This window comes from Podarcis erhardii (genome assembly GCF_964252035.2).
Source record: "Podarcis erhardii genome assembly, chromosome: Z".
In the NCBI taxonomy this organism is placed as follows: domain Eukaryota; kingdom Metazoa; phylum Chordata; class Lepidosauria; order Squamata; family Lacertidae; genus Podarcis; species Podarcis erhardii.
The window spans coordinates 24,878,803-24,904,293 of record NC_138504.1 but is presented as its reverse complement, the minus strand read 5'-3'; the positions used below and the strand labels follow the sequence as shown (position 1 = coordinate 24,904,293).

General features: G+C 44.8%; 1 protein-coding gene across 3 annotated transcripts in view; it reads right to left on the bottom strand.

Annotated features, from left to right (window-relative positions):
* LOC309333451 (synaptotagmin-like protein 2) overlaps positions 1–25,491 on the bottom strand; it is a 55,797-nt gene that overhangs the window by 20,279 nt on the left and 10,027 nt on the right. Inside the window, exons 2-6 of one of the 3 annotated variants that reach the window (XM_081846962.1) lie at positions 21,568–22,117; positions 17,393–17,544; positions 6,055–6,154; positions 1,595–1,688; positions 345–438 (exon numbers count right to left, since the gene is read on the bottom strand). In XM_081846962.1, the coding sequence (XP_081703088.1) occupies positions 345–438; positions 1,595–1,688; positions 6,055–6,154; positions 17,393–17,544; positions 21,568–21,668 (541 nt within the window). In that variant the 5' untranslated portion in view covers positions 21,669–22,117. Of the gene's footprint in view, positions 1–344; positions 439–1,594; positions 1,689–2,576; positions 2,616–6,054; positions 6,155–17,392; positions 17,545–21,567; positions 22,118–25,491 lie in introns of those variants that run through there. The other 2 variants (XM_081846963.1, XM_081846964.1) reach the window with 2 other exon arrangements.

Below are 25,491 nucleotides of genomic sequence, written 5' to 3'. Positions count from 1 at the left end.
GGGTGCATTGGTGGGGCCACCCCCACCAATTTAGTGCTTCTGATGGTTCAACTCACAGGAGCCTGACCTTGCAGTGGCCCCGTCCAGGTAAGCTGCTACGCTCACCTACCACCTGATCTCAGATGGCAATGCAGGGATGGAATATGGACTAGGAAGAATTACTGGGTAGGAGGGGAATGTTTTACCCTTCCTTCACCTGTTGATTCTCCCCTGTAAATGTGCCTCCCTGAATAGAAGCTCCGAATGCTTAACTTCAAGAAATGAAGCATGTTGTTGTTGTTTAGTCGTTTAGTTGTGTCCGACTCTTCGTGACCCCATGGACCAGAGCTAGCCAGGCACTATACCTTTTCCATATCCTTGCGAGTTGCTTCTTGTAACCAGGAAAGGACTTATACCAACGCCACTGTCTGCTGGAGAGATATCTTCTAGACTTGATCTCTGAAGAAGAAAATACGACTTATTTATTTACTAAGAGAATCTGTACCCTGCTCTCCAACCAAAAAAGGCTCTCAGAGCAGCTTGCATACGATCTAGACAAGACAGTCAGCCCCTACCCATAGGCTTACAACCTTAAAAAAAGAACCACGACACACAAGGGAAAAGGGACAGGGAGGGAGGAGGAAAATCAAATTCACAACTCAGGCCCACAGCTGTCAACTTTTCCCTTTTCTTGCAAGGAATCCTATTTGGAATAAGGGAATTTCCCTTTAAAAAAAGGGAAATGTTGACAGCTACGCTCAGGCCCCAATTTCTAAACAGTTGTTCTTGTAGTAACCAGTTGGCACAGTTCAGGGGCAGGAGATGCCTGGTGGAGCTGGGCCTCCAACAAAGCTGATGAAATGAGCTCCAAATCCCAGCTATCCCACTGAGGCAGTCTGGTGGAATTACTGCCCTCAGATGACAGAGATATTTATTCAGGTGAAAAGTGGTACAGGCTCAGCAGCAGAAGTCATGATTCCAAGGGAAGAGATTCATAATGAAACAGAGGCTACAAAGATGTCCCAATGGTTGACATACCCTACCCACCAAGCTTTTAAAGACAAAGTGGATGTGAGCTCACTTATGAGACTCTCCCTCTCTTCCTACAGTTCTGCTGCCTGTGCACGCATACACATTCCATCTGGGTGCAGTTGTTGTGTTTTGGGGGGTAGCCTGACATGTAAACTATTTGCAGGGGCTTTTTTCCAATCAAGTGTTATATACATCGCCCAGGAGAATCTCTCTCTTGCCCAACTGTGCTTTGGAAGCTCCACCTTGGGACCAGAAAATAACACCTGCCGTCCCTGAGTACCGCCCTGAGTACTCCCTGTGTACCGCCTCCCCATCTAAGCCATTGGCCATCACCACACCTTGTGACAGCAGATTCCATATGTTCTGTATACTTTATGCCAGGTATGGGGAACCTTTGGCCCTCTAAGTGTTGCTGAACTAACATCAGCCCTATCAAGTATGGTCAATGGCCAGGAATGATGGGAGCTGCGGCAGGTTCAACAAGGTTCCCCATCCCTACCTATGTTAAAGAGGACTTTCGTTTGTTTGTTCTAGATCTACAGCTGCCAATTAATGCCAATTCCACTTCCACTGGACACACTACCTTCTCTGCAGAGGATGGAAGAGTAGACAACCTTAGCCTTGGCTTTGGTTTGGATCTGTGTCCTTCTGCTGAATCCAAAGAAGCTTCACATGACCTGCAGAGAAAGAACAACATTTTATCACAAAGACACAAATCCTGAGATGATGGTGATGTATTGGATAATCTCACTGGATCATGTATTGGTTAAAACAGTTTGAAAATACTAGGGACTGTTACCCTGCTTGCCTTACTCACCCCCCCCCCCCGCTATCTCTCCCATATTTACTCCCTAGAGCTTCCCCTTCCCACCCCATACAACTACTAACCTCACTTTTCACCTTCCCAACCACATTTCTGAAGCCACTTCTCTCTTCTATTCTGCAGCCTCACTTTGCACCCATTTTTGCCTTCACACTCATGTCTCTGCCTCCCTTTCCTTTTGTGCAACCCTTTTTTTTTGCATGTAAACCACCCTTGCAGTAACTTCATGCATCTTCCTCCTCCCACAGACTACAACTACTAAGAACCATTTTTCATCCTCTCCCCAGTTATGAAGCTACCATCCCTTCCTCTTCTTCAGACCCTTTGATGTTCCCTCTTTCATGCTTCCGCCTCCCTCTTTTTTTGCAATCCCCTCTGGACTCTCCTATTTGCAGCCACCTTTGCACCCAACCACCCCATGCTGATATACAGCATGCTACTGTGTCTTGAAAGTGAACAGAATCCTGCCAGCTTGTTCCATTACAGAAGGTTAACTTCAGTTGATGGGTGTTGTACAAAGATGGGGGTCTGCTCATTATTAAAGTATCTCTTCTAAATTACAACAATGGATCTGGAACTTCATGTTGAAGGCAATTGACAGTACCAAGAGCAAAATAGTTTTTGTGCGAAGGTGCCATGGGATATTTGAGGCTAATACAACAGAGCCTTTCCTGGCTCACTTCTCACGGTAGTCAAACCTTCTCTTAAACTGCCACTCTCCCCCCCCCCACACTCTACTCACACCTCTGCCATTGTTTAAAAATCACCACTTTCCCCCCTGCTCAGTTTCCTTTATTCAAACCTCCACTGTTGTCTAAAACCTGCCTTCTCTTTTGCTCCCCTCCCCCTGCCTGACTTCATGCAAATCCAGGATTGTGATGCAGCCCTACGAATCCTCCAATGGGAGTTGAGTGATGATATTCTGACATGGACAACATTGAAATCAGTAAAAACAATTTACAGTAAGAAGTATAGAGGAGGTCCTAAATCATATAATAATATGAGGTGTCACAGGCCAAGATACAAACAATGTTGTTCAATGCAGATGGTGGGTGCTGTTACTGTACATGGTTGAGTGGGTGTGTTGTGTGTCAACATGGGGTCTATCACAAGGTCTATCACATGTAGTATATCACCGAGTTAGACTATTGGTCCATCTGGCTCAATACTGTCTACAGTGACGAAGCAGCATCTCGCCAAGCTAGGAAGGTGTCTTATACTGAGGCAGTTCACTGGTACATCAGTATTGTCTATACTGACTGGCAGCAGCTCTCCAGGGTTTCAGACAGGTTCCCGGTTCTACCTAGAGCTGTCAAGGGTTGAACTTGAGACCTTCTATATGCAAAGCTATGCCCCTTTGTTAGAAACAAGAAGCATCAAAATTTGAACAAAAATAAAATAAAATACACAAAACATAAAAACACCAGCTTCTGCTGGTGGGGGACAACCAATCAGCAATATGGAGAGGCACTAAAACAAAGCTTGTCCCAGCAGGATCAAATTCCATCCAACACCTGAATGAAAAGGAAGGTTTTTATTGTGGCATCAAAAATATGTCAGTGTTGGTGCCAGGCAGGCCTCATTCAGAAGATAATGCTTCTGGCACTAGTTACAATGCTGCAAGTAACAGGCAGCACAAAAATAGTGTGAGCTTATAATGAACTTTTCCTCATGTTTGTTCATCACTTTAAAAACTTGCATTCAAGCACATTATAAACTGCATTTCTGTCTTACAACCAGAGAGAGACACCAATAGCTCATAAGTACTTTAAGTGCCATTGGTGAAATAGTTCCTTACTCTGCTTCCAGTCTGCCTTCTTTGAATATTTTGGATCTTGGGAGCAGTAGATGTAAAGGAGTTGCTTCCTTAGCAGGGAACAGTCTGGACTAGTTCTTTGAGGCCAGACATAGTCAAATTAGGATTGGCCCCCAATGTTTCTCCATCAGCTGATTGGATTACAAAATGCTTCACCCTGCACTAACTGGCAAAAAAGCCCAATTTGCAAAAGGGAAGCAGTTACAGCCTTAAATAAACAGTTTGGCAAATGGCATCCAACTGTTTCGGCATCTCAGGTGCTAGTGCCTGTTTAATGATTAACATTTGGTTGGAATTGTTGTATTTGCAATTGACAAAATGGGGAAGCAATCAACAGAAAATTCCTTGCATGGTTTATTTTTAGCTTTTAAATAGCTGAAAGTAGCTGTGACCATCCCCCAAGTCTTCAATGGGTAGATGTCTTCTGAACAGAACAGTAAACCATGAGCCTTGTGGCTGGATCAGGACAAAGGCCCATCTGTTCAGCATCCTGTTCCCACAGTATCCAACCTTTGGGAAGCCTGCAAACAGGACCTGACAGTCTGCGGGGTTCACACTTAAGTTCAGAGCATGAATTAAGGAGGCGATTTCACTGTGAATAGCCAGGAAAAATGGCAAGACTTTCAAAAACAAAGCTAGGAGGAGGAGGTTTTCTATAGTGCTTGATTGCAAAGCTTTATATGATAGAGCAAGGATATCCACCCTTCCTGGGCCTAGGGGCACATTTGGAAATCAGAGAAATTGTTGTGGACACATGCAAGATACTCCCTTCACAGAAGAAACAACAATGATGCTGAGGAACCCCCACCAAAAAACACAACAGACAAAACTACATCCTCCCCCAAAAAGGGCTGGCATGCCCTCACCCCAAAACGGACCACCTTCATCAACCAAACACAAAAGCCTTCATTTAAAAAGAAATGAATGGGTAGCATAGGGTGCCCTGGTGGGCTCAAAGTAGGGTATCTGAGGACATGGTGATGCCCATGTGCTCCCCATTGGGGAGCCCAGTAACAGAGTCATAGCTAAAGGTCCCCCTGACCATTAGGTCCAGTCGTGGCCGACTCTGGGGTTGCGGCGCTCATCTCGCTTTATTGGCCAAGGGAGCTGGCGTACAGCTTCCGGGTCTTGTGGCCACCATGACCAAGCCGCTTCTGGCAAACCAGAGCAGTGCACGGAAACAACGTTTACCTTCCTGCCGGAGTGGTACCTATTTATCTACTTGCACTATGACGTGCTTTTGAACTGCTAGGTTGGCAGGAGCAGGACCGAGCAACGGGGGCTCACCCCGTCACGAGGATTCGAACCACCGACCTTCTGATCGGCAAGTCCTAGGCTCTGTGGTTTAACCCACAGTGCTGGGCTTTAAATATACCTTACTTGCTATCAATAGGCACTGGCAGTTCAGTTAAAGAGGATGGTCCTAATGTATTTAATACATAATAGCTTTTCCTGCTGTCCATACAAGATTACAACAGACTTGCCAGGCCAGGCAACTGTGGGGTCTTGAAGTGCTGGCCTCTGAAGTTCAATGCTTCAACCCTCTGGTGGAGACCTATGGGAAAGGCCTTAACTGCAAGCCTTCTTTGGGTGTTCTCACTGATGCCAGATCCATTTCGGACCTTCTCAGACCAATGTGGTGCCAATTGTCTCCTTTTTCTAAGTATGTGTAATTTCACTGGCTAGCAAAGGGGTTCCCAAATTGTGGTCCATGGGCCACTGCTTCATTTGTGGAGTCTGCAGTGTGTATGTATGTGAACAAAACCTACCCATTTGAATCCTATGGAATTCAAACTAAAATACAATATATAAGAAATAATTTTAAATGTGCTTGTGGGAGGGGGGTTATTGGTTTGTTTTTGTTTTATTACGTATTTTGTATTCTCATTTAGTGTTTTTCTGTTGTGAACTGCCTGGGGTCTTTGGATGAAGGGTGGTAAACAAATTAAATTAATAGTAATAATAGTAATAGTAATAGTAATAATAATAATAATAATAATAATAATAATAATATACACTTTGAAATGATTCAACATATAGCACATCATATGACAATTGCTGCAGCAGGCAAAAAAAACCCCAACCCATTAAGTGGTCCACCGAGACCCTCAACAATTTTCAAGTGGTTGGGGTGTGTGGGGGGGGTCGAGTTTGGGAACCATTGGACTAGCATACACCCCTTGTTGCTTTTACTTTCTGTGTTGTCTTCTTCCTTCCCTCCCCATCTATATTTAAATTGCAGGTGCTTGGGGCAAATACCTCTCTTTTGATGGTCAGTGCCACAGATACAGATGGAACTGTATGAATAAGAATCTCAACAAGCAATATCACACCAATTCCTTGGCTGTCACATTTTTCGTTGACAATGAGTTCCATGTGTGTAGTTCTCTTTTGTTAATATTACCTTTCTTCTTCTGAGATAGTGGAAGGCAAAACTGTTGCTTCTGGTGGTAAGAATGATTTCCTGTCTTTCGGGCTCTCTGGGATATGTTCATTATTCTCATCTGTTAGAAAGGAGTCAGTGAGATTAAATCAATTATTTTTTAATGTTGATGGCTGTGGTATTTTACATAAGAAAGTGTTTTCTGTATCATTAATGCCAAGCTAAGGCACATGGCTTCCCCCCAAGAATCATGGGAGCTGTCGTTTATCCCCAGAGCTACAATTCCCAGCACCCTTAACAAACTAGTTCCCAGGATTCTGGAGCTAGAACTGGGATTCTGTGAGCAACTGCCCCATACAGTGGTACCTCTGGTTAAGTACTTAATTCGTTCCGGAGGTCTGTTCTTAACCTGAAACTGTTCTTAACCTGAAGCACCACCTTAGCTAATGGGGCCTCCTGCTGCTGCTGTGCCGCCACCGCGCGATTTCTGTTTTCATCCTGAAGCAAAGTTCTTAACCCGAGGTACTATTTCTGGGTTAGCGGAGTCTGTAACCTGAAGCGGATGTAACCCGAGGTACCACTGTATTGAAGTTTGGAGGAAGTTCCCGCATAGTGAAGTATTCTAGGCTCTGCACTGGCCCTACCCACCTGGGGTGGCCACTGGGACCTTCTAGACAGGGAAAACTATATAAGACTTCCTGTCTCGGCTGGAACCTTGCTTCAGCAACTGTGGTCTTCCTGAGTAGAACTTTATTTGTTTTTGAGCCTGGCTTAGCTCCTCTGTACTGAGTAGTGATAGATTCTGCCCCCTCCCACTGGTTCTGACCCAACTCCAAGCACACAGCTCCTAGTTCCAGCTATGGCTCAGGCTTAAAAGAACAGCAATGGCTGAAAGGACTGGAGGAATGTGCTGATGTTGGGGGAGCAGGGGAGTTATTTGTTCAAGGAAGCAGTGATGGGGAGAACAGATATCAACTGGGGAGTGGGTAGCATATGACCCTGGCAGATCAGCTTTGTGAAAACTGCCTTACAGGGTTTAGCCATAACCAGAGACACAGACCACCCTTTTCCCCAGGGTGGCAAGCTAACAAACCCAGCTTGAAAGCTAATCAGGACATGGCAGAGAGCTGTCAATGAAATTAATCCACTCCAGGATTTTAAGGGAGCTACTTCCTGTTTTGAGTCAAAGTCTTCTGATCTTGGCAAATACAGGAGGAGGCGAAGAGAGCTAATAAAAGGAGGACCCCCCCCCTTTGTTTGCTCTGGCACAGGAAGAAGCAATGAGTTGGGACTTGTGTTGTACCTACCGGATGAAAGGAAAACAATGCAGCTCATACAAATATTTAAGAGAGCATGGAGGCATCGAAACTACCCAGGTAGGTGCCAACTGGATGTTTGGCAGTAGACCAGGGGTAGGGAAACTTCAGCCAAATGTGGACCTCCAAGCTTTCCATCTGACCCTCAGGACTCTCCCCAGGACAGACCCTGTCCTCCCCAGCCACACCCCTCAACCACCCTGCTGCACACCCTCCTTGAGTGTTTTTGCCTGTCTGGAACTGGTCCTAGGACTCTTGTTTACCTGGAAGGAGGATGGAGAAGAGTGTGTGTAGAAAAGGGGTGGGAAACACTGTTCAATCTGAGGGCCGCATTCCACTCTGGGCAACCTTCTGAGGGCCACATGCTAGTGGTGGGTGGGGCCAGAGTGAGCAGAGCAATCCATGTAAATTTTACCTTTGAACTACACACACACACACACACACACACACACCACTTTGTATCCTCCACCGAACCAAGCAAAAGGCATTATTAGAATTCAAGGATACATTTCAGCCTGGCAGAAACACTTGGGGTTCAAAGCAGAGCCTGTGAGAAGAAGCATGGTTGAAAGCTATGAAATGAAGGTACCAAATGCAGCTCTGTCAGAAGGGATTTCCACAGCTTAGGGGCACCCACAGAGAATGCTCTTTCCTGGGTCACCACCTTCTGAGTTTCTGAGGATGGAGGAACAACCAAGAAGGCCTCCTCTACCGATCTTAGCACCTGAGAGGATATATGGAAGGAAGGAGGGGGTCTTTAAGGCATTTGGGGCTGGAGTCGTTTAGGGCATTAAACACTAAGATGCACACCTTGAATTAAATGCATTGGTGCAATTGCTATGTTCTTTGGCAAGAGTGCTTTACTCAGTTCAGCTATGTCAGGGGTCGGCAATCCATTCCACAAGCGGCCCATGGGGGTCGTTTAACTGGCCCATGAACCAGATCCAAACCGAGCTGCCCGCTCGGTGAGAACCAGCGCAGCGTGGCAGGGGGACTCGCTTCCGCGGCGCCAGAAATCGCGTCTGCGCAGATGCGGATGCCAGAAATTGCGTCTGTGCAAACGCAGACACTGGAAATCACAGGCGCATGCACTCGCAAGCATGCACAATCTGGCCCACAGAGGGATCTCCGCTGGAGTCAACCGGCCCAGGCGATGTAAACCTTGCCAACCCCTGAGCCATGTCTTACCAGTTAAGAGGTTCAAAAATGCACACTTGATTTATTGCTATAACAGTGGTACCTCTGGTTATGAACTTAATGGTTCAAAAATGCACACTTGATTTATTGCTATAACAGTGGTACCTCTGGTTATGAACTTAATTTGTCCAGGAGGTCTGTTCTTAACCTGAAACTGTTCTTAACTGGAGGCGTGCTTTTGCTAATGGGGCCTCTTGCTGCCGCTGCACCGCCGGCACAAGATTTCTGTTCTCATCCTGGGGCAAAGTTCTCAACTTGAGGTAACTCTTCCAGGTCAGTGGAGTTTGTAACCTGAAGTGTTTGTAACCTGAGGCATTTGTAACTCGAGGTACCAGTGTATATATTATGCTTATAATAATATTGTTTATTACTGGTACTTATTCTGCATCTTTTCCAAGACTCAATGGGCAGGTTGCTAGTGGTTCTAATAATAATAGCAATGAACCATCATAAAAACTAATCATAAACACTGAAGTCAGCCCACCCCTGTGTAAATACTCAATGCGTCTAGACTGGGTTACACCACACCAATCAAAAAGGTGCCACTGATCTTGCATTGCACAATATTTGTCCTTTACTGTAACTTTCCTCCCTGGGATCATTACAGAACTAAAACACCCACAATTCACTGGATCAGCAACACATTGAGAAAACTTTAATGCATATCAGGTTGGAGATGAGAAGGATTTTCCTTTTATGGTAAGTTTTGTATCTAAAAGCATTTCCACGAGCTATTTTGCTTGTTTAAAGAAGGTGCTTTCAGTATACTAAACTTGCCTTAGGAAATAGTGTCATAGAAGGAAGACAGCTAGAATGAAATGGCAAGTGACACTCTGGCTCACTGTTGCCCAACCAGTTTAACTTGCTTAGTTCTTTGTTGTGTTAAAGGTCCAGCTCTTCAAAAACTATAACCGCTTCAACAATTTTAGTATCCAGTTGAAACAAAGACCTGATGAACAGGAGAACTTCGGAGATGCATCAATCCAAGTAATCCAAGTTGCATTTATTATTTTTGTTATGCTCTGTCAACTTCAAATTCTAAAAGTATGTAGGGAACAGTGGTGAAATAGTAAGAGGATAGAGCTGGTGTGCCATGTGGTTCCTAAACTAGCCTGCTCTCCTCACGCAGGGTGGAAGACCCTGCCCCATTGCCAGTGATGAAGTAAGACTGAACAGATGCTGGGCACCTTCTGCAGCCAAATGTCTTGAGCCAGTCCTGCGGCCATGCTCCCAAGCTTAGCAAGGCTATGCGAGCTCCAAGAGAGGAGTTTGCATTTATAAGCCAGGGTTAATTATTTCAATCTACTATTTTTATACCTGGGCAGAGCAAATCCAAGCTCATAGTTAGTGAGGAGAGAGCTTAACCATGGGTCCTTGTTTAGATATCACACTAAGTTAAACTTTGGCTACATTCATATAGGAAGAAAAAGAATGGAGAAGGAGTAAAGTGGCTGCAATATCCACTCTGGAAGCCTGCATGCTTGCCCACAGTCTCATTAAACCTAAGTTTGGCTTAGAGCAGTGGTTTTCAACCAGTGTGCCATGGCACCCTGGGGTGCCTTGAATGATGGTCAGGGGTGCCACGGGCAACACTGGCCTCCATCCCTCTTCCCTTCCCTTCCTCATCTAATGCCCTCTTGCGTCTCTGCCTCCCAAACAGCTTGCACAGCTGTTTGTTGCAGCAGCCCTGGCTACAAGCTCCCCAGGTGAATGGTGCCTCTGCGCAGGCCAAGGGGTGCTGGTTGCCAGGAGTTGAATCGGCCTCAAAGCAAGCAAGCAAGCAAGCAGGAGAGGGAGCCCAGCCAGCTAGTCTGCCAGCCCTTGCTGTTGGGAATGGACAGACAAGTCCCAGGCCCTGCAAGGTAATGTGAGGAGACATCTCTCTTTGTGGCAGGGCAAGGCAGCTCAGAGATCAGGGGCGGCAGCAGCAGCTGTCTGGAGGACTCCCAAGGAGAGGGGAGAGGAGAAGAGGCTGAGGAAACACTTCACAAAGGAGGGTTTCAAAAATGGGTGAGAGGCTGCCAGCTCTGCAGGCAAGGGGTGACATCACTGGGCTCCTGAGCCCCATAGGGGTGCCGCAGAAAGAATGTAGTTGGTCAAGGGAGCCGTGGACTCAAAAAGGTTGAAAACACTCTGGCTTAGAGTGTTTCATGAATTAAGACTCTAGTCTTACAATCTAGAAATCTATAATTACTATGGAAACTGCTAAGTTTTGTTTAAAAAATGAAATGCCATAGTACTACTGGGCAAAGAGAAGGGCTGGGGATTCAAATGCAATGTTTGCTGCAGTTTAGTTTGACAGTAAAATCCCTTCAAGTGACCTTTGGGTTATTATCAGTGATGTGACAAAGAAAATGCTATTGACCTCGAAAAGAGCAACATTCCTATCTGCTGAGCTGGATGGCTTCTTTTAAGTATACTTAATATCTGAATGAAACTTTTCATGCAGCCTAACTGTCCATTTCTGAGCACAACATGGTTGGGACCTGAGTACCTGAAGGAATGAATGAATACCTATTCCCACATCAACCTACCCACATGTTGAGGTCAGGGATTAGCAGTTTTGGTTTGCCTCATTTCTGCATCTGTTTCTAAAGGTCACACACATTTCTACATTCCTTTCTCCTAACATACAAGAAATTTTTTCTAGTATAATGCACTTTTTGTATGTTGTTTTCACTTATATTCATTTTGATGCATACCTTTTCATAATTATGATGTTCTGCACACATTTGTGTTTAGCGAACTGGATTGCAAAATTCAGAGATGTGTTTCTGTTTGTAAGGATGGGTGAGAAATGTGATTCAGTTAGCATCTTAAGGCAAACTTACCTGATTTGCACTTTCCTTCTAAATTTGTAGTTCTCTGAGTTTTGCAATGCAGTTCACCAGCAAGATAATGTGTGCAGAAATGCATGTTCTAGGGTAAAATGCACTATATTAGGCAAAGCTGCTATTCATCTAACAGTGCTACAATTCCCAGAGGTCCCTGGGAAAAGGAATTGATTATTAAACTACTCTGGGAATTGGAGTTCTTTGAGGGGAACAGGGATCTCCTAACAACTCTCAGAACTTTTAATAACACAAATGGTTGGGTTTATTTTTGTCCCACTTTTGTTTTGCTGTGGCCTCTCTGAACAGGAATAATCTGGTTGCCCCGAGGAAGCATAAAAAAACAAACAAAAGCAGAATATTCATCACTAATGCACTATTATTGTGTCCAGAATGTATTGCAAAATACATACATATCCTTAAGTATGTGCAATACTTGGATGGAGTGGGAGAGAGAGAGATTGTTACCTGCTACCACAATCTCTGACAGGTGAGAGATTCCAGGGGTTCCAAGCATTTACACAGGGTTCAGTTTCCGTGGAATGAGGGTCAATGGAGACTGTGGTATCTTTAGGATATACAGTGGTGCCTCGCAAGACGAAATTAATCTGTTCCGCAAGTCTCTTCGTCTTGCGGTTTTTTTGTCTTGCGAAGCACGGCTATTAGCGGCTTAGCGGCATTAGCGGTTTAGCGGCTATGAGCGGCTTAGTGGCTATTAGCAGCTATTAGCGGCTTAGCGGCTTAGAAAAAGGGGGGGAAAGGGGAAAAACTCGCAAGAACTCGCAAGACGTTTCGTCTTGCGAAGTAAGCCCATAGGGAAATTCGTCTTGTGAAGCGCCTCAAAAGACAGAAAACTCTTTCGTCTAGCGAGTTTTTCGTCTTGCGAGGCATTCGTCTTGCGGGGCACCACTGTATGGTTTATTTACACACATACATACAAACAAACTGAGCCTACAATGGAGGGGCTCACAGCATTAACACGCCAAGAGGGCCTTGCTTCTCTCATAGTTTCAGCCTTGGAATCAAACATAAATCAAACACAGTTCTGTCTCTATGGCTTCCACCTGCTTCTAGCTCAGCTAACACCCACACACTGGCCCCTGAACTTCAATATACCAGCCAGGTGAGTGTGTGTGTGAAGCCCACCCATTAGCCTGTGATTATGGCGCTTAATTGCTCAGACCAACAGTAATTGCTTAGATGAAGGGACTAATGACAGTACTTAGCTGGTAAGCTACGGCCATTATCTTGCAAAGGAACTTGTTCCACTAGTTCAAAAATAGACTCAACCATTAGATTTTAATCCATGCTGGATCCAGGGCCATGCAAACTGGCCCCCTCAAATGAACTATATATGTGAGAGAGAGTGAAAGTGAGTGAGAAAAGTCAGGTGAGATGTTGGACAACACTTATTTCAGTTTTATTATGTATGTAAGCGCATATGTACACAAGCAGCAGTTGACAACAGATTGCAGGTAGGGTGGAGGGCTCAATTCACCTACTGTGTACATCCAGAAAATCCTGTTGTCAATCCATAGCTCTGAAGTAAACCCTGACAGCAAAAATCAGAATTTGTCTCCACCTCCAGCCAGGAAGCGGTCTAAATTTGCATTTTTATGTAAAAAGTAAAATGTGCAACTTTCTGCTATGGGGCTGAGTTCTGGATCTTTTAAGTACCTAGCATCACTGTGATACCAGGTTGTTGCCATTGTTAGTATCCGTCTTGTCTCAGGAAACAATGGAGGAGGAAAGTCAAATCGCTGGAGTCACAGTGCCTGCTGTGGCTGTAGAGACTGATACGGAAGAGACATATTTTGTTGCAGCTGGGGGAGATGAAGGTGGCCAGTTATAATACTCCAGATGCACCATGACCTTTCTTTTCTCTGTGCTCCTTCCAATGGCCATTCCTCCTCTGGTCACCACTGTGGATGCACAACCTGTCTGTCTGTCTCCAGGCACTGTGGTTGTCTGCAAGGGATTCCCATACGGCGGGGTTAATGTTGCCAGCCTTCATGCCATACTTGCAGACATCTTTGTAATGCAGAGTTGGTCTTCCAGTTTGGCCTGGTGCCAGCAGCCAGTTCCCTGTACAGCACGTCTTTGGGGATCCTGTCATCTTCTATTTTGTCGACAAGACCAAGCCAGAGTAGACATGGCTGACAGGAGTGTGAACATAATGGGACTGTGGGCTTTGGAGATCACATCTCTTGAAACTCTGTCCTGCCATGTGATACCTCAAATCCTCCTGATGCAGCACATGTGAAAGGCATTGAGGCACCACTTCTGATGGTTATAAGTTGTCCATGACTCACTTCTATAAAGCAGGGTGCTCAACACGCAAGCCTGGTAGACCTTCATATTAGTATTAACATCACATTCTCCCATGCCCTTTTGGAGAGGCAACCCATAGCCATAACTGCCTTGCCAATACGCTTGTCCTACTCATCATCAATGGAGGGGTTGCTGGTTATGATGAAACCCATAGAAGACAAAATCATCTACCACCTCATCAAGTGTGTGGTCACCAATGCTGATTGGTGTGCTAGTGGTATCCTGACCCAAGATGTTGGTCTTTGTCAGACACAAGGTAAAACTGAACTCACTGCAGACTTGGGCAAAACAGCTGATGAGTCTCTGCAGGGCTTCCTTGGAGTGCACTGTCAAGGCTGCAACATCTGCAAAGAATAAAGATAAGGACCCGCCACACTTTTGTCATGGCCCAGAAACATGCCCTGTTGCTCCTTGAATGAAAGTACATACCATCTTCAATTGAGCTGAAGCATAGGAGAGCACTAGGGAGAAGAATATGCTGAAGAGAATTGGGGTGAGAACATAGCCCTGTGTAACACTGCTCTTTATAGGGAAGGCATCAGAGGATTAATGGACGTCATCATGGATGGTGCTGTGCATGTTCTCCTGGAAGGACACAATCTTCTTGTGGAGCTTAGGTGGGCCCTCTAGCTTGTTGAGCAGTGTGAAGGGTCTTTTTCGGCTGACGAGGTCATAGGCCTTCGTCAGGTCTATGAAGGCGATGTAAAAGGGGTGTCTCTGCTGTCTGCATTTTCTCCTGCAGAGGCCTACAACTCCCTGGCTTCAGAGGAACTTTATTTTATTGTGAGTCAGAACCTACAAAAGGAAATACTCCTACAGGTCTTCTCCTCGAGTTTCTTGGAGGGAAGGGGGAGTATAAATGACACACATTTCCTCATTGGGAAGATAGATGCTAGAAAATAGAAGTACATGCATGTGTAGACAAGATTCCCACAGTGCACAATATGCTATGGGAGAACAGGGCAAAAAGTAGTATCCTCCCTGAAAACATCCCTCCAGAGTACTTAGCAAGGCTCTAGGTTCCTGGAATGAACACCTAACCTTTTTCAGATTCTACTGTGTTCCATCCTCACTAGAAAGAAAGAAAATGAATTCGTCTAGAGGCTAGGCAACATTGCTCAGCGGTCCTGTAATATTTCAGCCAAGGCTTAATTGGCCTGCCTCTGTGATCATATGAATCATCCCAAAGTGTTATTACCCACCAGTGCACCCTGATAGCAAAGTGCCAAATTCAGGCTGGCGGGATTTGGATTCAAGCCCAGATTTAATGATCTACCTCACAAAAGCTCCGTCAGGTCGGATTTGTTCCATTTCAAAAAGTGCCGTGCATTTCCAAGCAAAGTGCAAGGCAATAACCCCCCTCTTTCTTTTCTTTTCCTGGAAAAAAGGCAAGGCCCCAGAATGCCGCTGAGGAGTACAATATGGCTCCCCATCAGTGTTTTAGAAGAACGTTCACTTGCACTTGTTTTGCTCTCAGAAGTAGGAACAGTTTGGTTCAGTGGTTAGAGCTCTGGACTAGGGCAATGGGAGTCCAGAATTCAAATCCCTGCTCAGCCAGGAAGCTCTCCTAGGCCAGTTACTGTATCTAGGCCTAGCCTACCTCACAAGGTTGTTGTGGAGATAAAATGGGGAGGGGGGAGAACCATATACTAACTATCTTGAATTTGTTGAAGGAAAGGTGGGATATAAATGTTGTAATAAAATCATCATCATCATCATCATCCATCTTCTCTATTATACTGGTATCCAAAACAGATTATATTTAAATCCAATAAGGTGACAATACTTGCGGTAAATTTTGAAGTGAATTTAACGACCCCTAGAGCCATGATCTCAAAGGGAGTCCAAAAATGTAGGCGACAGTATAATAGTAGTAGTGGTAGTAACAACAACAACAACTTTATTTGTACCCTGCCCATCTGACTGGCTTGCCCCAACCACTCTGGGAGGCTTCCAACATATAAAAAACATAATAAAAAAAACAAACATTTTGAAACTTCCCTATACAAGGCTGCCTTCAGATATCTTCTAAAGGTTATATAGTTACTTATCTCCTTGACATCTGTTGGAAGGGTGTTCCACAGGGAGGGGCACCACTACCAAGAAGGCCCTCTGCCTATTTTATATCCCACCCTTCCTCCCAAAGGGGTCCAGGGCAGCAAACAACAAGAGAGAAACGCTAAAAACATCTTAAAAGCACACTTCCCATACAGATGCAGAATGGGAAAGACCTCAACTTAAAAGGCTTGTTGAAAGAGGATGGTCTTCATTAGGTTTCAAAAGGACAAGAGAGATGCCACCTGTCTAATATTTAAGGAGAGGCAACTCCAAAGGGTAGGTGTCACCACACTAAAGGCCCAGTTTCCACACTTTGTGTAATGGGCCTCCTGATAAGACAGTATCAGCAGGAGGCCCTTGCCTGTAGAATGCAGTGATCAACTGGCAATACAAGGCGAGAGATAATCTGTCAGGTATCCTGGTCGCATGCTGTATAGGGCTTCATACACCAGCACCTTGAATGTTGCTCATGTGTTCTGTGTTGATCCCTACACACACCCAAAAGTGTTTAAGGGCAAAGTAGAATACCCTATTCGTTAGGATCACCATGACTGCAGTTTTATGCTTAGTTTCCTGGAAATAAAAGTCACTGAACTCATTGGGGCTTACTTCTGACTGCACAACTTGCAAAACACACTGAGTTTTAACCAAAGATGTTGAGCCAGCCCCGCAAGCTCCGGGGACAGCTGGGAGGCGCAGCGCGTCCTCCCGCTGTCCCCGGACCTGATCTGCAGGTGGGCGGCAGGGAGAAGAGAGCTTCTCCCCGCTGCCTGCCCCACAAGCTCCGGGGACAGCGGGGAGGCGCAGCGCGTCCTCCCGCTGTCCCCGGACCTGGTCTGCAGGCGGGCGGCGGGGAGAAGAGCACTTCTCCCCACTGCCGGCCCCACAAGCGCCTGGGGGGGAAATAAATTTTTTTTTCTTTATTTTCCCCCCAAAAAACTTGGTGCGTCCTATGGGCCGGTGTGTCCTATGGGGCGAAAAATACGGTATATCATCCTCTTTCCTACTTTTGGGGCCAGCAAAACCCCAAAACCATTATCCAAGTGTTTGGGTTTCTAGAGCTGCAAATGAAGCAAACTTCAGGTGCCCAAAACATCACTTTGAGTTTTAAACCTTCTTGTATGTTGTTTTGAGGTTCTTTGGCCATAACAATAAATAGAGAAATAATAATGTTGATAATAATAGTAATAATAATAAAAGTAGTATTGTCACCATTATTACATTCTTAGTCACTTTTCTCAAAATGACCCAAGGTGACTTACAGGTAACATACCTAGCATGCTTTCTAACCACAGACTGCTATGATGACAAGCAATGGTTAGTGCTCCAACAACAGGAATTAGAATTAGAAATTATGAAGGTGGTTTCTGTAAGACACATGTGAGAAGGGAGGAGAAAGGATATGAGCTGTGGTGTCTTTCTGCCATCCAAACAATGTTTTAGAGCAGGGTTTCCCAAAATGGGGGACTCCTGCTGTTTTTGGACTACAATTCCCATCATCCCTGACCAGTGGTCCTGCTTAGCTAAGGATGATGGGAATTGTGGTCCAAAACCAGCTTAAGTTTGGGAAACACTGGTTTAGAGGATCATCTGAACCGTGCCTCTGGCTTACTACTGTGTACTTACGGTCAAAGTTACCCTTTTTCTTTTTAATCGATGCTCGAAGTAGTTCTGAGCCTTCTAATGCCTCCTGGAAGCGCTGTGCCTTCACCTCATGGAACCATTGTCCAGTCACAAATTTCTTCTTCTTCTCATCCTTCAGTGAGCCTTCCAATCGCCTTAGCAGAAATGAAAAGGAAAATCAGTGCCAGAGCCTTGCATTTACACAGCGCACAGAGGCTCTCAGAGAAAACCTGCATTTTACCGCTGAATTGGAGCAAATAGCAGTCTGTGGGAAATCTGATTGCCACTGCTCTGATTCAGTAGCAAAACATGTTCCCCCCTCCCCCTAGGGAAAGCACCAGGACCAAAATAATCCAAAACAAAACTACTTGGATACAGATTTGGCAGCCATGAATGTCTGCCTAGAAAAGGGGCACAAAATGAAGTGTGGATGAGCCCTATGTGTCTAGGTAGTCTTGCCTAAAAAAAACACACTTTTTTTTTGCTGGCGTCAAAAATAATCCAGAGAAGCTGCCTGCCTAATAGCAATAAGCAGGGAGTTCCAGAGAGCTTGTGCTGCCACACTAAAATATGTACTTCTCACAGAATATTATATCACACTTGTAAAAGTGCCAGTTTTGCAGTTGAAAATTATTGAGTGGGCAAATATATATGGTAAGAAAATCCTTCAAATAAAGTGGTCACAAGCTTTGGCAAGCTTTATATGTCACCAGCAACACCCCAAATTTGTCCCAGGAACAAACAGTAACAAATCATTTTATTTCTATTTTTCTACTGGCTGAGCCAAAGTCCTGAATGCAATAACATATCAGTCTGATTTTATTATTTTTGAATGAACATTTTACACCATTTTTTGTATGCCACTCAGAGATACTCTGGTATCTCTGGCGGTATATAAAGGTAAAGGTAAAGGGACCCCTGACAATTAGGTCCAGGCACGGACGACTCTAGGGTTGAGGCACTCATCTCTCTTTATTGGCCGAGGGAGCCAGCATACAGCTTCCGGGTCATGTGGCCAGCATGACTAAGCTGCTTCTGACGAACCAGAGCAGCACACGGAAACGCCGTTTACCTTCCCGCTGGAGCGGTACCTATTAATCTACTTGCACTTTGACAAGCTTTCGAACTGCTAGGTTGGCAGGAGCAGGGACTGAGCAACGGGAGCTCACCCCGTCACAGGGATTCGAACCGCCGATATTCTGAATGCCAAGTCCTAGGCTCTGTGGTTTAACCCACAGCGCCACCCGCGTCCCAAGTGGTATATAAAAAGGTAAAGGGACCCCTGACCATTAGGTCCAGTCGTGACCGACTCTGGGGTTACGGCGCTCATCTCGCTTTATTCGCCAGCGTACAGCTTCCGGGTCATGTGGCCAGCATGACTAAGCCGCTTCTGGTGAAGCAGAGCAGCTCACGGAAATGCCGTTTACATATATAGGTCTTGCTAAATAAAATAAATGAAAAATATATGGGGGTGGTTGGGAGTGGAGCTTGTCATTGTAAAGCCACTCCCCCTCCGTCTTGTATGTACATTCATTCTACGAACAGCTTAGCCATAGGGAGAGTTTTGCCTTTGGGGGGATATTCCAGACCATGTCTCTGATCGCTCAGAGCTACAACCCACCAGAGTAGCTTAACAATCAATCCCTCTTCCCAGAGAACTCTGGGAATTGTACCTCTGCTTGTGGGTTTCTCACAGGTGTCTGGCTGGCCCCCTTGAGAACAGGATTCTGCACAAGATGAACCATTGGTCTGATCCTGCAGACTCTTAACAAACTACATCTCCCAAGATTCTTTGAGGGAATCCATTACAGTTAAAGTGGTATAATAGTGTTTTGATTGTTTAGCATGGATGTGGCCCAATTGGAGAATGGCTGAAAAGAAATTGGAGAAATTCCCAGCTCACTGCTAACTTAGGACTACAGTTGCTGTAAAATCCTTTGCACGAGTCTCCTAAGGCCAAATTTGTTGGGGTTTTTGGTGCCAAATAAAAACATTTTGATTTATCCAGGATGTGCAGCATTGTCCAACGTTTTCATCGTCTCTCCGCCCACTTTCTCTTCTGATTTTATTACTTTACTGACTTTTTATTCTGTTTCCTCTGCTCGACTATTTTGTGTTTCACTGTTTTATACAGGTGTGCAAATATTAGACTTTATTGGAAGAAGGTCCAATAAAGATTTTCCCGCCAACAAGAAACATTCAGTTTTTGAAAGTAAACGAATAGGTTGGGAAGGTGCCGTTTGTAGAAGGGACAGTAAACCTCCCCCCCAGTCCCCTGAGCAGCCTTTGACAACCTGGTCCCCTGCAGGAACTTTGGACTACAACTCCCATCAGCCCCTGCCAGGCCTCTCTAGATGTTGCTGGACTACAACTCCCATCACCCCCAACTATCAGGTATATTGGCTGGGGCTGATTGCAGTTGGTCCAACAAACATCTGGAGGAGCACAGTTGCTCGATCCCTGATTTGCAAGAATTCATGAAGCGGCAGCCATAAGGGCAGAGATCATCACTATTCCCGCACAGGTCATTGAAAGCTGGTTTGGGCTAGGTCATACCAGCGCTATTTTTTCTAGGAAAAGAGGTGCTGCAACTCACCATGAAACCTTCCCTTCTTCTCTTATAATGGCAATTGCATTGAGAGATGCCAGAACTGAGTTCCAGCTTAAGAAAGTCTTGGGTCAAACTATTATTTAGTGGGGCATAATGGGTTGAGGGACAGATGGGGCTCGTTAACCTGGGAGGTAGCCCATCTAGGAGAAGGAAAACTCTCATCCTCCAACGCCTTGCAGGATATCTTCGGGAGACGAAAAGGTTAAGGAGTGAACCCTACACAAATCCAGAGTAGAGTCCCTAAGACGGTTGGATGGTACCTTGTACACCAAGCTGGTGCCAAACAAATTGCTCTGCTTTCCTTTGGACCACATCAGCAGGACCAGGATGGGGGTCTTGTTGTCTGGGCAGCCAAGAACCTCCAAACACCCTGCCTGGGTTTGTGCCCTGGGGAGGTCACTGCAATGCTGCTAAAGCAGTGGTTTGACGTCACCTCTGAGGCGCACTCCATTGTCTTTTGAGACAGACAGATACTAACAACAATAAGGGGTCTAGGGCTGGGATGTCCTGAATTAAAATTCCTACTCAAGCTGAGTAATCCTAGTCCCCTCTCTCTAAGTCTCCCCCTACCTGGTGGCGTAGGAAGGAGAGTGTGGGCCACCCCGAGTGTCATCACTGAGGATGGTGTCCACGGGGCCTGGCCTGCAGTGCACCCGAGCCACACGTCTCTCCGGGGGAGCGACGTGGCAGCTTGGGCACCTGTAGGCTCCGCGCTGCCTGAAACAGCAACGTGGGGCTTGTAGACCCCGTGGAGGTTCTGCACTGTGTGCTCTGCCCCAGCTTGCCCTACCCCGTGGGAGGCTTGCCCTGCCCCCGGGTGCAGGGCATTTGCACCGCCCTGGGCTCCCAAGGAGCTAGCTATGCCTACCTCATAGGATTGTTGTGATAATAAAAGTAGGAGACACATACACTACCCCAAGCTCTTTGGAAAGGATGGAAGCATAAAAGTAGTAGTTTGGGGGGTTTCTTTAGAAAAATGGACAGCTTCTCAAGCATGAATACGGGAAATTGTCCTTTTTCTCACAGCGCTGTATGCTGCTTCATTCACATTTCAAAAAGCAAACCTGCTATCACAGGGAGAATTGAACTTCAGGTTTTGGGGCACATACAGATTTTTGAGCAGGTACCATAGGTGCCACCTACTTTGGTCACTTCTCTCCCACTTCTCCCAGATCAGATCCCTACCAAGACAGAAGAAAGCATGTGCATGCATGCACACACACACACTTTATCTTTCCAGGGGATCTGGGTTAAAGTCAAATTCAGTGGAATGTGAGCTCAATAAAGCACATGGAAATAAAAGAAGAAATTGAGAAAGAGCATCACTTGAGCAGTACTTTTCAAGGCACAGGGGAGGCAACCACCCTTACCAACTCATGAGCAAGGGGGAAGTGAGTGGGAGGGGTCAGAGGCTTCTTGGGTGCCAGGGGCAAATATTAAGGGTGCCACTGTGCCTGTGTGCACCATGCTGGTGACCCCGGTATCAACATCATCATCACCATCATCACTACAGGAAACTTAACCTCTCAGAATTTGTAAATACTTTGCTACAGCCCGGACTTCTTACCTGATACGATCTCCATCCCTTTTCTTCAACTCAGCATCCCTCTGCAGCACCTTCATCAGCTTCCCATACTCCTCTTCTGTGAGAAAGCTGAGATCCAGCATCTTTCCCTTGGCGTTCTCTGTGCAATCAAAGCATTGGCACTTTGGAGGCAGAAGCTACAGTGGTGAGGGGCTCATGAAAAACCAGAATAGAGAGCCTGAAGGGATACAGTTTTTATGTATGAGTCAGAATGTATAGGGAGCAGTAGGGAGCACTTTACTCTGGCATACCTTGGGGAAGAACCCCCTGCAGGATCCAGGCTACTGTTTCAAAGCACAGATCTGTTCTTCCAGGCTCTGGTCCTCTACACGGCATGCCTGTGTCAATCAAAACAATTGCAGCTCCCAGTGAGTTTTTCCTCCTTTCACTCTGTCCACGTGCAGGTGGAAGTGTAAATGAGTCAGCTTTCCCAGGCACCCAAATGAGAAGACAAGACAGCTGTTGGATGCAGGAGAGAATTAAGCATCTGCTTCCTTCAGCTGAGAAGTCTGTCAGTTTGGTTCAGTTGCTCCTGAGAAGAGAGGAATAATAATAAAAAACCCCCATTGAGATGCCTTTTTAGATAAATGCAGTGATCACATGTGAACATCAAGGATGTTTACTTACTCCTGAGCACATGAGCCTCGAGCAAGCAAAACTGTGTGTGTGTTTAACTGTAAACAATCTCTCTGTTGTAGCAGCCTGAGAATGAGATATAATCTTCGCCTAAGTTTAGTTGCATGGAGAAACCAAGTGAGTAGGCAGGCAACACAAACTGCCTTAGTGTTTTGTTTTTGTAGAGGAAAGACCCATTTGCTTCAGCCAGATCAAACTTAAGTGTAAGAAGGAGGAAAGGGCATCTGCTCAAGAGCCTTGTAGTCAAAAGGATAACAAGGTGATTATGACACAATGCTAGCATATGTCAATTTGCAAGCTGCTCCAAGACTCCTTGTTGTATTGCAATTCAGGATGGGTGGGGGGAAGAGAGAGAGAAATTCAGTTCAGTTCACATCTGAAGGCGAACATACCCAATTCACACTTTCCAAAACAATATGCAAACTGAAGCACAATCACAATTCAAAATTCATACTTCTCCACACTTTCGGATAAATGACAATTTATCCTAAAACACACATTTTTGTGTGGGATTTTGCAAAGCAATTTCCCTTGATATAATTCACGTTTGTATGTTACATCCACTGACATGTGCTTTTTAATGCACACTTCACCCTAGTGTATGCATTTTTTTTTGGTAAACGTTACTTGGCTGCAGAAAACTTGCAATGAAAATTGCAAGAAAAAAAGGCAATGAAAATTTTGATGGCTGTTTGGGAAACTGCAAATGAAGGAGACTCACCTTTACATTTCTTACTCATCCCTGATTCTATGGGCTTATTTCTGAGGACAGGATTTCACTCTATGCATGTTAACATACTTTTCCAGGACTAAGCACCATTGGACTTTTGAGTAAATTTCATCAAATATAGAGCTCTCAGTTTAAGTTAAAAATTGTAACAAGTTGCAATACTTTACAATATTATTTTAAATTGTCACTATTTATTTATTTAGATAGCAACCGGCTCCATTAAAGGTCTGAACTATGTGTGCTAAAAAAGGTCCTACTATACATAATTCTGAGAAAACTCATCGGACCAAAAAATGCTGGGGTTTCAGGAAAGCAGTCTTTTGGACCCTTCTTTTCAGTGCTGCTAAACTCACAGTATCCAGCTGGCAAAAGTAAACAGAGTCTGAAGCTGTTTGCCAGTATGGTGTACATATCATGCATTCAGCCATAAAGATGAGGCTTTTGTACACTTTGTGCATTTCCTGTGCTATATTTGCTCTACATGCTTCTGAGCCTCCAGAGGCCTCAGAAAAAAAAGAAGAAAAAAGAAGCCATAAAAGTTTTCATTGCAATCTCCTGTTCGCATGCTGTTGACTTAATAGCATCTGCAGGGCAAAATCACCCAGCCAATGTCATAAATACAACTGTATTTTGTCTAGCAGTCACAGTGGAAGCAGCAGAGTCATTCCTGCTTGGGTAAAGGAGGCATCTGCTCCACCAAGGTACTTGCTTTGTCCCATTTCCTTCCACATTAGTACAGACAGCAGGTAGGGAGGTCTGGAACCTGCAGTCCGGATGCACTTTAAGCTGGATGCACTTCTCAGCCCGCACCAACTTTGGAACTCTTTGCCTATTAAGCAGGCACCACATGGGTACCTGTTTTTGACACCTGTCAAAAACTGTTTTGTTTAGGACAGCCCTCCAACCTATAACAATGTTTTGTATATTGCATTTGTTTTTAAAACTGTTGATCTGATCTATATTTTGATAATTTTAATATATCTGACATTTTGAAGTTCATTTGCAATTGCTTTTTTTAAGAATACATTTTATATTAGTTTACGTAGACGACTTAAGGAGGTTATTTTAATTAAGTGGCATATAAATATTTCTATAAAAGTAAATACAGAGCAGCTATATAAGATGTTCAGTCCAGTGGCCAACCTAACATCTCTCTTTAAACAGACCTCTAAACCAATACATACCACTTTGTTCTAAAGCCCATTCTAGCAGTTAATAAATAATTGCTTTTCAAAAGAGAAGACATTTTTAATCTTGCCTGCCATGCTGAGATACATTTTGATCCTGCATGCTGCTAAGTAGCTCCTATTTTACCTCCCCATGTCCTTGTGTGACTTGACAGCTTGGCTTGCCATGAGTGCATAGCAGTACGAATGGTGAAACAATGGAATTACTTGAAAACATAGTACAATCCATTCTGCACTGAAACATCAAGTTGTTCCCAGCAGGGACTGAGCAAAAACTGATGCAGAAACAGATTCTGAAACTTTATGGCACTTGCAGGAGTAAAATGATAATAATTGCTAATTCATTATATAACGACAACAATAGTGTTCCCCTACATATATAAGGCCAGCCCTACCATTAGGTAGGGTGCAGCGGGTGATTCTGGGAATGATGAAAAGGTAGCAAAGAGTTATTATTGCATTTTCATTGCCAGGAAAAGGCACTTTTCAGATTTTCTGACTCAGGTTTTCTGACTCAACTTGACTGGTCCTGGGCACTGTGTGTTTTTATTTTTAAAAAATATATTAATAATATCAATATATGACACTGCAGCAAAATCAATTCATGCTTAATATATCCACAGAAATCATTTAATCAGTTTTGTTCTGATTCCAATGGAAAACAGAGTAAGTGTTTAGTTTATTTTGAAAGTTATTAATCATTCAAATTCACTTCTCCCATGTTATTTACAACTGGTAATTTTGTTCATGAACATAAGGTCCTAGATCTTCCTTAGCCACGGATCAGTTGTTGGAACTGGCTAGCACTTTCCCCAATTTTAGCAACCATGAGCCAAGTCCCTTAGTGCTTTAATTAGCATATGGGATGTACCGTATCTCTCCTGGGCTGCTACTTCACATGCCTTTGAAGAACTCAAATCAGGTATGTCTGTAGGTCGCATTTGCTGCCTTTCTTACAATACCATTATTTTCCCTCCCTCTCCCCAATATTTATTAATTGCACTACATTCTTACCATATATTGGCAAATATGTCCTTCTTTGTTACAATCCCTATATAACCTACCCAGCCCCTAAGACCTCCTAGGGAAGTCCAGAAGGTGGTGATGAAGAAAAGGGGTCTTTTCTGTAGCAGCTCCCTATCTATGGAATGCGCTCCCTGGGGAGGCCCACCTGGTGCCAACTTTGTCACTGTTTCAGTGCCAAGTAAAGATGCAGTTGAAGGCTGCTCCTATAGGCAGAGTAGAGCATTGCCCCATCAACAACAAGTCCAGGGGTGGGATGGGGTGGAACGGCCTGTTAACTTCCTCCTCCTTGTTCTAGGTACTGTCACTGTAGAACTCCTCAGGGAGGAG